Source organism: Sorex araneus, chromosome 11 (assembly GCF_027595985.1).
Source record: "Sorex araneus isolate mSorAra2 chromosome 11, mSorAra2.pri, whole genome shotgun sequence".
NCBI classification, from domain to species: domain Eukaryota; kingdom Metazoa; phylum Chordata; class Mammalia; order Eulipotyphla; family Soricidae; genus Sorex; species Sorex araneus.
In genome coordinates this window covers 26,593,745-26,606,517 of record NC_073312.1, presented here as the reverse complement: position 1 = coordinate 26,606,517, position 12,773 = coordinate 26,593,745, and the positions used below count along the sequence as shown (strand labels likewise).

Below are 12,773 nucleotides of genomic sequence, written 5' to 3'. Positions count from 1 at the left end.
AGGGATAGAACTGGGGTCGGCTGTGTGCACGCATCTTAACCCCTGTACTATCTCTCTGGCCCCCTTGAAATACATCTTTCTTATTCAATTTACACAAAAAGTAATACAAGTTAAAAAAAAAAAAAGCCTGCCCAATTCACTCTGATCAGGCAGAATAAGGCAAATTATACTATTGACACCTGTTTAACAAAATAATTTCAAAATCAGACTAGCCAGCCCCAACAAGGTGGTGATGTCTGGTGGCATCTTACAGTACTAGGAACAGAAAACACTCACAGGGTCCCTTACAGAGGCAGAGTATGGAGACAGACCAAGTGCTACAGAGATATTTTTCCTCTTGACTGAGTTGTCTCTCTCCCCGGAAATTCCCAAGGAAGTGATTCAACAAAAGTGGGCCAGAGCTATAGTGGAGTGGGTAGAGACCTTGCCATACATGCAGCTGATCCGGGTTTCATCCCTGGAATTCTACGTCGTCCCATGTTAGCAGGGATTCCTGGGCGCAAAGCAGAAGTAACCCCTGAGCAATGCCAAGTGTGACCCCTAAAACAAATAGTATGAAAGTTTTAGTATGAAATAGTATGAAAGTTTTAAAAAGCAGCAAGTATAGATACATTTATCTATATGAGGCAAATATTAAAATAAGGGGGAAAAAAACCATTTTCACTATTGTGGCATGACTCTAGCTGTTTAAGTAAGACTATTAAAACTTAACCAGAAACATGAGCAGACACGAGTGAGGTACAAAAGCACTATATAATAAAACTGTGTAAAATATGAAATTTATAGAAAAAGCACCTGTAATGTGAATAAGGAAAATAACTTGGTGTCTTGGGGGCAGAGAGATCTCCGATCCCTGCTCAGAAGGCCCCTCCCCTCCCCATCAGTGAGTCCCCAACAACAGGTTAATGCAAAGGCCAGAGGATGTACTGCTGTCGGGCCCTTCAGTGCTAGGGTACCCGGGCTGCCCCATGGTGTTTGAGGGCCCCCAGGGCTGCACCAGGCAATGCTCAGGGGATCATATAACATCAGGATTTGAACCTGAGTCAAGCCACGCTAGACATGTGTCCAACCACTGTGCTACCTCTCGGCACCTCTTTTAGTGGTATAGGGTGAATTAGATTTCAATACGTTCTTTGATCTTGATTTAGGTTTTGTCTTTTAGCCACAGATGGCAGTGTTTAGGGCTTACTCCTGGCCCCATTCTCAGGGATCACCCCTGGGGCAGGGCCTGGGGACCATGTGTGGTCGCAGGGATGGAACCCAGGTCAGCAATGTGCAAAGCAAGTGCCCTACTGCCTATACTACTGCTCTGGCCCTTAACGTTCTCTAATTTTCAATATTATTATTATTATTACTATTATTATTTTGTTTGGGGCACACCAAACAGTGCTCAGTCCTGTCTCTGTGCTCAGGAATCACTCCAGGCAGGACTCAGAAGACTAGATGGGGTATATCAATCCTAGGTCGACTGCGTGCAAGTAAGTGCCTTAATCCCTGTACTCTCTCCTCAACCCTTGTGTTTCATATCATCTTTTATAGATAGCAATAAAATGAACAAAAAGGGATCCAGTGGTGGAATTCTCTTACGACACAGCTTTTATTAGGTACTAAGCAGGAGGCCCTCATGACTAACGGGTATCAAGTTCCCATATGACACAGTCATGTGCAGACAGGCTGCTGTCAACTCTGACAGTTAAGAGCCTCAGAATTTGAACCAGAGGGGCCCAGAGTGATAGTACAACGTGATAGTACAACGGGTAGGGTGTTTGCCTTCCACGTGGCCGACCCAGGTTCAATCTCCCCATATGGTCCCCCAGCACCATCAGGAGTAATTCTGGAGTGCAGAGCCAGGAATTAACTCCTGAGTGTGACCCAAAAAGAAAAAGAAATTGAATTTGAATCAGAGAAAGAAGGCAGTAGCCGTGAGCACCTCCCTGCCAGCACGGGGCGGTGAGCGAAAGTCCTCGGTGTCTCGGGTACACTGAGTGCGACCGTGGTCCTGACAGCTTCACTGTTGGAGCCGAGCAGCTCCAGTGTCTGCCACACTCAGCACCGCAGGCAATTCCCCAATGCCCACAGCTGAGTGTGTGTGTGTGAACACCACAGGAAGGGGGTGATGCCATCATGCAACCAAAATGACGTACAAGAGGCACGGCCAGGCAGGGTGAGCCCTGGTGGGCCTGTGCGTGTGAATTGCAAATGCCTCCCTTCGAACATCGTAGCCACCACGGGTTCACCTCAACTAAGAGTGACCGCACGTGTGTGAGTTGTAACCAAAAGAGCACAAACCTCAGAGCACCATGGCTGAGTGGATGAACTTTGACAACTGAGGTGCAACACCCCCCCCCACACACACACACACGCACACACACATACGCACAAACCAGCTGGAACCACAGCAAAACCAGGCCCATACCAGGCCAGGCATGCGTGAACCCTGGTCCTAACCACAACTATGGCAACAATGGAGGGAGGGAGGATAGCAATTGCTTTTTTCTTTCTTTTTTTTTTTTTTGTTTGTTTGCTTGTATGCTTTTTGGGTCACACCCGGCAATGCACAGGGGTTAGTCCTGGCTCATGCACTCAGGAATTACGCCTGGCAGTGCTCAGGGGACCATATGGGATGCTGGGAATCAAACCCAGGTTGGCCGCGTGCAAAGCAAATGCTCTACCCACTGTGCTATCACTCCAGCCCTGCAATTACATTTTTCTTTCTTTTTCTTCTTCTTTTTTTTTTCCTTTTTTGCTTAGGGGCCATACCTAGCAATGCTCAAGGGTCACTCCTGGCCCAGAACTCAAGAACTACTCCTGGCAGGGCTCAGAGGACCATATGGGATGCTGGGGATCAAACCCAGGTCAGCCATAAGCCAGGTAAACACCCTACCCACTGAGCTATAGCTCCAGCCCCAGGAGAGGGATTTCTTTTTTATTTTTTAGTAAATAGATTTTATTTAGAGGTTTCTGAGAGAGGAAGGAAGGGATAAGTGGGAGAGAGAATAGTAAGAATAACGCACTCAAGAGAGAACACGGGCTTCTCCAAGGGTGGAGGAAGCCCCTACACATGACCAAGCTTTAGACACAAAAGTATGAAAGCATGAAAGTACACATCTCAAGGGGGGAGATGTGGGCGACACATGTGCTCGGGCGACACATGTGCTTGGCCATGTGGGCACAAGCAGCACATGGGCTCAGGCAGCATATGCGCGCCAGGAGAGGGATTTCTTAAAAAGAGTTGCAGGGATTCAGTAGAGCAGGTAAGGTGCTTGCATGCAGCCCACCTGGGTGTGATCTCAGGCATCCCGCATAGTCCACCAAGCCCCGCCAGGAGTAATGCCTAAGCACAAAGTCAGGAGTAAGCCCTGAGCACTGCTGGGTAATCCCCAAATCAATAAGTAAAACTAGAATTCCTAGCATTCGAGTTATACATTGTGCAGCGTTTTTCCAGATCCACATCTTTCTTGAAAGTTAATTTTCACAATAGCCCATGAGAACTTTTGCAACTCCACTAGCTAAGGCAAAGAGAATCACTGAATCACTGTTGGTGATGGTGATTGGCTCTTTAAACATGTTATTTCTATCATGCAAATAGTATTAACCTAGGTCTGATATGGTATTTCTCAGTCTTTGTTTTTGTATTACCCGCCACCCTAATTAAATGTTAATATTACATGTATACTTTCTGTATACTTGTATACTGTAGCCCATTGAAATATCAAAAAAATAGAAATATCTAAGGTTGGGGCTGGAGTGATAGTACATCAGGTGGGGCATTGCCCTTGCATGAGGCCAACCCAGGTTTGATCTCTTGCATCCCATATGGTCCCCAGAGCAGCATCAAGAGTATTCTTGAGGGCAGAGCCTGGAGTAACCCTAGAGCATCACTGAGCGTGACCCAAAAAACAAAAAATAAATATTTAAGGGCTTATCTCCCTTTAAGAAACAACTGCCACCCACCACTCAGGGGCTATATCAGTCCTACCGGAAGAGGCCAGAGTTGACAGAGGTTAAGAGGAACCAGGTTCCCGGGGAGGTGGTGTCAGGACCTTGGAGAGCACCGGGCAGGCCGACTGGGACCTTGTCCCAAGCTCAATGCTGCCTGAGGAGTTGCCTGGGAAAAGAGGCTGGGAGAAGACATGGGCTAGGAAAATATTAGTAGCATGAATGTACTGAACGTTGAAAGAACCAGTAGAATACAAAGCCTTCAAATTCTGTTCCATAGGAAAGGTTGTGGGAAGTGAATCCATTCCTGGATACTTCAAACCACACACCCTACTCATTCTCCAAGATTACCACACCCAATTTGATAGGGTTCAAAGTAGGAGGCAACCAATCTTAGAGGGAAATATACATTTTTACATATATATATGTATGTATATATATATATATATATATATATATATCACACAAGGCTCAACCTTTAACAACATGTAAGTGATTTCTTACAGAAGGGCTTAGTTGTCCCTGGGTGAAATACAACAATCTCCACACTCTTTCCTCTAAGGATACTTTTTTGTAGCATTTTCAGTGTTTTTTCATAACAAACAATACAAAATATATGATTTTGGTTCTGCTTTGGGACAGGGATTGGGGTTTGGGATGGAAACATCCGAAATATGGTGGTGAGAAGGTATAATGATGGTGGGATTGGTGTTTGAATATTAAATGTAATGAAATATTGTGAACTACTTTATAAAATTTTAAATATATACATAAAAAAGAAAGATCATGGGGGACCAGACACTTTGTAGCTTGGAACTTCACTTTTCACAATCAGACGCAGATACTGGCACACGTTCAGATGCCTTTGTGATTTATTGAGAGCCCTGCTTCATAGATGTTGGGGATTTCCACAGATTTAAAAGTATCAGGTGATCGGGGCTGGAGCAATAGCAATAGCAAAAGCAATAGCATTTGCCTTGCACACAGTCGACCTGGGTTTGATTCCCAGTATCCCATATGGTCCCCTGAGCATTGCCAGGGGTAATTCCTGAGTACAAAGCTAGGAGTAACCCTTGATTATCGCCAGGTGTGGCCCAAAATAACAACAAAAAGTATCAGGTGGATTTTCTATCAGTCTCCATTGCTGGTTGGGTTCATGACCCTAAGGGATATGTGTGTGTATGTGGCCAGAGGAACAGAGAGGGATATAGGGGGCACATGCCACTGCTCCTGCCCAGGAAATTCCATTCTCCTTTTATCCCTTTCAAGGGACTTAAACCTTCATACTTCCATTCGGATGTTACTTCCTCTACCTGTCCTCAGAAATTCGCCAAATCTGCACACAACTGAAGTTATAACATCATGGTACTCAACTAAGCAAAACCCCTTGGAGTGTTCTGTCAAGTCCTGCATCTGGGGAACCCGTGAACAGGATGGTCAGGATTGCCTGCCTGACAGCACTCCAGAAGGAGTCAGAGAGAAGGTCTGCTGTATCCATGAACCTGCTGTGTCCATGAATCCGAAGCGCCTGGCTGCTCAAGGGTTCGGTAATGAGTGGGCTGCGTCTCTGGGCCAGACTCTGGCAGGTCTCAGAGCACCTCACATTTATTAGTACATCAAAATAGTAAAAAGCAGAGAACACAATTGGATGGGACTGTGGGTCTCCAGAACCCAACTTTCCATCCCTAGCAGGCCCTGACAAAGCAGATGGGGTAAGAGTGATGGTACAGCACGTAGTCTCACTTGCCTTGCAGTGGTCAACCCAGTTCTGATCCCTGGCATCCCATTTGGTTCTCCGAGCCAAGCCAGGGGTGATTCCTGAGCACAGAGCCAGGAGTAACCCCTGAGAATTGTTGGATGTGGCTCCAAAATAAGATAGACAGAGAAAGAGAAAGATGGTTTACTATGACACTGGGGAGTAGAAACTTCCCCATCTTGCTTCAGAGACTGATCTAGAAATAGAGACATTTGAGTCATCTGGAGAAAGGCTTTGCCTGTGAGTTTCACCTGCTTCACGGGATTTGAAAAAGGAGAACAGGCATTCCTTTCCGAGCAGATGGTGAGACAAAAAAGATCAATATGTCAACAAACAAATTTCTGACAGTCATTTGCTGAAAGGAGCCATACGGACCCCACGAAATGTACATCCGCCAGCGCCTGCCATCATTCTATGTGCACGGCCCGTTTCACTTCGCTGAGAGCCCTCGGCAAACACTCAGCCCTGCGTGTTCGAGTGTTCAGTACCCCTGGGGCTGCCATGGGTGTCTGGTGTGACCAGGGCCATCCTTCCTAAAGGCTGACTCAGGGCAAGGATATAATCGATCATCAACGTTTATGTCATCTGACCTTCAGAGTCTACTTTCAAAAGATTCAGGGAGGGGCTGGAGCGATAGCACAGCGGGTAGGGCATTTGCCTTGCACGCGGCCGACCCGGGTTCTAATCCCAGCATCCCATATGGTCCCCTGAGCACCGCCAGGGGTAATTCCTGAGTGAAGAGCCAGGAGTAACCCCTGTGCATCGCCGGGTGTGACCCAAAAAAAAACCCCCCAAAAAAACCCCAAAAGATTCAGGGACCCTGAAAAGAACAGGGCCTTCTGTGGGGTGTAAGGCTACCTAGGAATGGAAGGCACTCTGTTAGGTGTTTGGCTGAAACTATAATTTTTTTTCATTCTATTTATTTATTTCTTTAATTGAATCACAGTGAGATACACAGTCCCATGTAACTAAAACTATAGCTTTAATCAACATGTGCATGCATGCACACATACACACACACACACACACACACACACATAACTCTGTGACACTAGCCAAACTTCATTTGTGCAAGTTGTAAAAAAAAAAAAAAAAGGTAATTAACTGAAGACAGTGTCCCCTTATCATAGGTCCATAGCATCTGTTCAGTGTAACTTAATTTCTGTTGCTATTATGGCCACATCTGGTGGTGCTCGGTGACTGGGGGCCACTCAGAGGCCACCAGGGTGACATCTAGTAATGCTTGGGAGACCGTGGATGGCAGGGATCATGCCCAGGGTCTCGGGCCTGCACAGTTCGAGCTCTGCCACTTGAGCCCCAGGCAACCTTCTCATTCCCTACAGTTCTGGGTTCTCTCTGGCCACCCCTCACCCATCTGTCTTTTCACTTATTTCTCTCACTTTAGAGCCCCTGTCTGAAAAGTACCACTGGGTGTGGCCCCAAAACACCAAAATTTAAAAAAATGTTAAATAAAAATAAAACGGGAGACATTTGACCCAGCAATACCACTTCTGGGAATATATCCCAGAGAGGCAAAAAAGTACAGTAGAAATGACACCTGCACTCATATGTTCATTGCAGTACTGTTTACGATAGCCAGAATCTGGAAAAAACCTGAGTGCCCAAGAACAGATGACTGGTTAAAGAAACTTTGGTACATCTATGCAATAGAATACTATGCAGCTGCATGTATGTTCATCGCAGCACTGTTTACAATAGCCAGAATCTGGAAAAAACCCGAATGCCCCAGAACGGATGACTGGTTGAGGAAACTTTGGTACATCTATACAATGGAATACTATGCAGCTGTTAGAAAAAAGGAGGTCAAGAATTTTGTAGTTAAGTGGATGGGCATGAAAAGTTTCATGCTGAGTGAAATGAGTCAGAAAGAGAGAGACAGACATAGAAAGATTGCACTCATCTATGGTATTTAGAATAACAGAGTGGGAGACTAACACCCAAGAACTGTAGAAATAAGTACCAGGAGGTTGATTCCATGGCTTCGAGGCTGCCCTCACGTTCCGGGGAAAGGTCAACACAGAGAATCGATCACCAACTACATTGTAGTCGAAGGCCATGTGGGGGAAGGGAGTTGCGGGCTGAATGAGGGCTAGAGACTGAGCACAGCGGCCACTCAACACCTTTATTGCAAACCACAACAGCTAATTAGAGAGAGAAAACAGAAGGGAATGCCTTGCCACAGTGGCAGGGTGGGGTGGGGGGGAGATGGGATTGGGGAGGGTGGGAGGGACACTGGGTTTACAGGTGGTGGAGAATGGGCACTGGTGAAGGGATGGGTTCCCAAACTTTGTATGAGGGAAGTATAAGCACAAAAGTGTATAAATCTGTAACTGTACCCTCACGGTGATTCTCTAATTAAAAATAAATAAATTTAAAATTAAAAAAAAAAAAAAAAAAAAAAAAAGAATACTATGCAGCTGTTAGGAGAGATGCAGTCATGAAATTTGCATGTAGGTGGATCAACATGAAAAATATCATGTTAAGTGAAATGAGTCAGAAAGAGGGGGACAAACATAGAAAGATTGCACTCATCTGTGGAATATAAAGTAACAGAATGGAAGACTAACACTCAAGAATAGTAGAGATAACTACCAGGAAGTTGGCTCCACAGTTTGGAAGCTAGCCTCACATGCTGGGGGAGAGGGCAGCTCAGATAGAGAAGGGAACACCAGGTAAAAAGGTGTTCCGGGGAACCGCTCGGGATGGGAGATATGTGCTGAAAGTAGACTACAGACCAAACATGATGGCCACTCAATACCTCTATTGCAGACCACAACACCCAAAGGAGAGCGAGAACAAAAGGGAATGCCCTGCCACAGAGGTGGGGGGGTGGAGATAGGGTGGGGATGGTGGGAGGGATAGTGGAATTATTGGTGGTGGAGAATGGGCACTGGTGGAGGGATGGGTACTCGGTCATTGTGTGACTGGAACACAAGCACTAAAGTTTATAACTCTGTAATTGTACCTCACGGTGATCCGTTAATTAAAAAAAAAATTAAAAAAATAAAGAGCCAGAACAATACTACCATGGGTCGGGTACTTGCCTTGCTACATGTCTGACCCAGGTTCAAAACCTGACACCACAAATGATTCCCTGAGCACTGCCAGGTGTGACCCCAAAAATCCAATATAATAAAATAAATGGGGTTCTGGGCTGAGAGACAGTTCAGAGGGCTGGGGGGCAAGCTTTGCCCCACACCCCCAGGCTCTCCAAGCACTGCCACGAGCACCCACCGTGTACCAAGCTGGGAGTAGCCCCTGAGCACGGCTGAGGGCAGACCCCCAAACAGGCAGAAACAAAGACCTGCAGTCCGAGAACCAGATGATGACCCCAGGGTTTAAAACACTTCCTGGCAAGTGCAAAGTTGCAGATTCAAGCCCTGCTGGTGCCCACGTGTCCCGAGGGCCCCTGACCACTGTCGTCTGAAGAGGAGCAGATTCTCTCACAGCCCCTGACAGGTGAATCTCCCCCCACCCCCGCCCCATCACCACCAGCCATAGCACAGTGGGAAGGGCATTTGCCTTGCACATGGCCGACTGCGGTTCGATCCCCCCAGCATCCCATACGGCCCCCCAAGCCCGTCAGAAGGGATGCCTGAGCACAGAGCCAGGAGTAACCCCTGAGCACTGCGAGGTGCGGCCCCCTCTGACCCCTTCTTTGCTTCTGTCTCAGGATTTCCTGTGTGGAGGGGTTCTGGGGAGAGCGGCCCTGGGGATGGGACCCTGGGTCCCCGCGTGCAGACCCTGCGCTCTGAGCTCCTGCCTGGCCTGACCCGTCCTTGCCCGTGCCTGGATCTTGCCAGGAGACACTGAGTGGACGTGCGGGCGTGCCGGGGCCACTCACGGAGACAGATGTCCAGCAGGAACAGGGCGTAGAGCAGCAGCTCCCGCAGCGCGGTCCTGACGTACAGCTCCCGGTTCTCGGCCGTGTCCTCCGTCAGGGTGGTCCTCCACAGGCCTGGGGGTGTCGTGGGAGGGCCAGCTCTCCCCCAGCTCCCCTCACCCAGCGGGGCCCCGCACTGCCCCCTCGCCCGCCCCCTCGCCCGGGCTGCTCCACCCACCCACCCAGGTGGGCCGTGGCAGGGAAGAAAGTGCTGACTCGTGGGCCCGAAGTCTCACGCATCCCTGGCCCCCCTTAAACGAGCACTGAACCACCCCCGGAGTCTCTAAGAGGTGACACGGGAAGGGTCCCAAGTGCAGCCACCAGATGGACCTGGCTGTGCCGGCTCTCATGGAGCCAATCCCCGAAGCCGGCTCTGGCCTCCACGGGTGTCCCCACGCCAGAGCCCGGGAGAGGCCTCCGGCCACCTACCTCGGATGGCGCGTCCGATCTGGAGGCAGCAGGCGGACACCGAGACCAGCTGGGCCTTCTCGGGGGTCCTGTCTCCAGCCTTCCCTGGCTGGGCTGCGGCAGCTCCAGAGACGGTGCAAACCATCAGGGTCCCGGGCGGTGACAGGGGGCCACAGCAAACCGGGTTGTCCCAGGCCCCACTCGGCAGTTGTGGCAGTTCCTGCCCCTCAGAGCCTCCCACCGATTTCATGGGGAGCAAGCTGGGGGGGCGTGGGGGGGAGCTGACCCCTCACACTCTCAATGGAGGGAGACGGGAGCCAAGGCCCAGCCTGCAGGGGGCAGAGGGCAGAGGGCAGAGGGCAGAGCCGGGGAGCAGCTGGTCTCAGCAGCCTTTAGTAGTGGGAACTCGCGAGGACAGAGGGCAGGGAATGCTTGCCAATCCCCAGCCCTGCCCGTGGCAGAGAGGAAGGGGGCAGGCCTGGGGTGGACGCCAGGACGGGGCGAATGCTGGGGACAATAGCAGTGGGAGCAGGTGGAGGGAGGGCCCAGGCCGGGGAGGGCCGGATGAAAGGGCGCTGCGGGGAGGCCTGGCCAGTTCTTCCCCACTAAAAGCTCCTGAAAGGGCCGCCACGGGTTGGGGCGGGGCAGGCGACTGTCTCCAGACCAGGCTCAGTGGAGGTGCCTTTAATGCCTGCCCTGGAGTCGTCCCTCAGAGGTGGAGAAGGGTCCCCCCCACACACCCAGGAGCTCTGAGTGAGAGGCACCTCGATGGCTGAGGGAGGAGGAAGAGTCACCCAGAGCTCAGGCAGTCCAGCTGCCTGTGGACCTTCCACCCAGAGCTGTGTGGCTAGCACAGCGTTTCTCGGAGCGTGGGGCTCTATCTGGGGAAAAGGTCCGTGGGGGGAGGGGTGGGTCAGAGAGCCAAGGACTAGGAGGACGACGAGGGGCCGTGGCAGGGATAGGTGCTGGGTGCAGTGAGAAGCGAGATTGGACGGGTGGCTGGCTCTCCCATCCAAGGGGAGTCCTCCACCTGCCAGTGCTCCCTCCAGCCCCTGCTCCCTGCGGGCTGATGCCCTGGCCCCAAGTGCGCGGCTGGCCTCCTGGGGGCGCTGGAGAGCCCTCCTCCCTCTGTGTGCGATGGGGGCTCAGGGATCTGGAGCATCAGCCTCGTGTGAGTCCCCTAGTGTGAGTCTCTCCCAGATTCACTCGGACCTGTGGCCAGGGAGATAGCACCAAGGTACTGGAGCGCGTGTGGATTCAGTCCTGGGCTGAATCCGCCTCCGCCCCCAGCACTTCTGGGAGTGACCCTCCAAACACCAAGCCCGGAGTTGCTCCTGAGCACCAATAGCTGTGGCCCCCAAATCCAAAGGAAAGGCAAGAAATTCTGATCCAAGAAACACAGGCAGAGGGGCCGGAGCGATAGTACAGCAGGGAGGGCATTTGCCTTCCATATGGCAGACCCAGGTTCAATCCCCGGCATCCCACATGGTCCTCAGTGTCCGGCCAGGAGTAATTTCTGAGCTCAGAGCCAGGAGTAAGCCCTGAGCATTGCCAGGTGTAGCCCAAAAACAAACATAGAAGAACGCCCCCCACCCCACCCCCCCGCCCAGGCAGAGCTCAGGTTCTGAGTGGATTCAGCTGCTCTGTCCCCGACTGGGCGTGGATCTTCCACCCAAGGGCCCAGAGACTAGCAAAAGAACCTGGACAGGGCGCTGGAGAGTATAGCAGCTTGCCTTGCATAAGGCAGACCAGGGTTCAAACCCCAGCACCCCGTATGGTCCGCCAAGCCCCACCAGTACCAAGTGGGTGCAGAGCCTGAGTGCAGAGGCAGGAGTAAGCCCTGAGCACTGTTGGGTGTGGCCCCCAAGCAAAACAAACAAAAAAGAATCTAGCCCGGGGGTGGGCAGATGATTCAAAGGGCTAAAGCATAAACTTTGCTTAAACAAGTGTTAAGTTTTTCCCATGTATGAGGGCCTGGGTTCAATCACACACACACACACACACACACACACACACACACACACACACACGAGCTCCCTGCCCAGGCAGCCCTCTGTGGCTCTCCTAGGTAAAGCTTTCTTGGGGAAGAAAAAGGTTAAGGAATTGTGCCAAGAGCCACTATTTTGTACAAACTATTTTTTTGGCAGAGGGGTGGGGAGTTGTTTGTTTTATTTTGGGGTCACACCCAGGGATGCTCAGGGCTTACTCCTGGATCTGCATTCGGGGATCCACTCCTGGTGGGGTACAGGGGGCCCTCTGGGGTGCCAGGAACTGAACCCAGGTCAGCAAATGCCCTACATACTGTACTATCACTTGAGCCGTATTTTGTGCAAAGTTGGCTGATGATAAAGGATGAGAAGCTGTCACCTCTCACCCAAGACTTCTTAAACAATTGCAACAGGACCCTTGGTTTTGAGGAGGCCTTGGGACACGGACCCCAGCATTAGCAGGGCTGGGGAGTAGGGTGGGAGTGGGGGCCAGGGGAGGGTCTCTGCTTCCTGGGGGTGGGGGGAAGAGTCTGTGTTCTGAGAGGCCTATGAGCAGCTGGGTTTGGGGAGGCTCTGATGTCACATGCCCACATGTCCCACACTCCTGGGAGCTTGAGCTGGACATTCCTAAGGTCATCTACCCGGATAATTGCTTTTCCCTCCCCAGAACTGACCACTCAACTGATAAGTGTGGCTCAAGTCCCAAAGTCCTCAGGGGACACAAGTTACGCAACATCAGCCCCACTTGAGAAATGTCATCAGAGGGTGCTCTGCATTC

General features: G+C 50.6%; 1 protein-coding gene across 1 annotated transcript in view; it reads right to left on the bottom strand.

Annotated features, from left to right (window-relative positions):
* PKD2L1 (polycystin 2 like 1, transient receptor potential cation channel) overlaps positions 1-10,257 on the bottom strand; it is a 57,815-nt gene extending 47,558 nt beyond the window's left edge. The window contains exons 1-2 of the mRNA XM_012934451.2: positions 10,029-10,257; positions 9,561-9,674 (exon numbers count right to left, since the gene is read on the bottom strand). Of these exons, the coding sequence (XP_012789905.2) occupies positions 9,561-9,674; positions 10,029-10,257 (343 nt within the window). The remainder of the gene's footprint in view (positions 1-9,560; positions 9,675-10,028) is intronic.
* Positions 10,258-12,773: the final 2,516 nt, after the last annotated feature.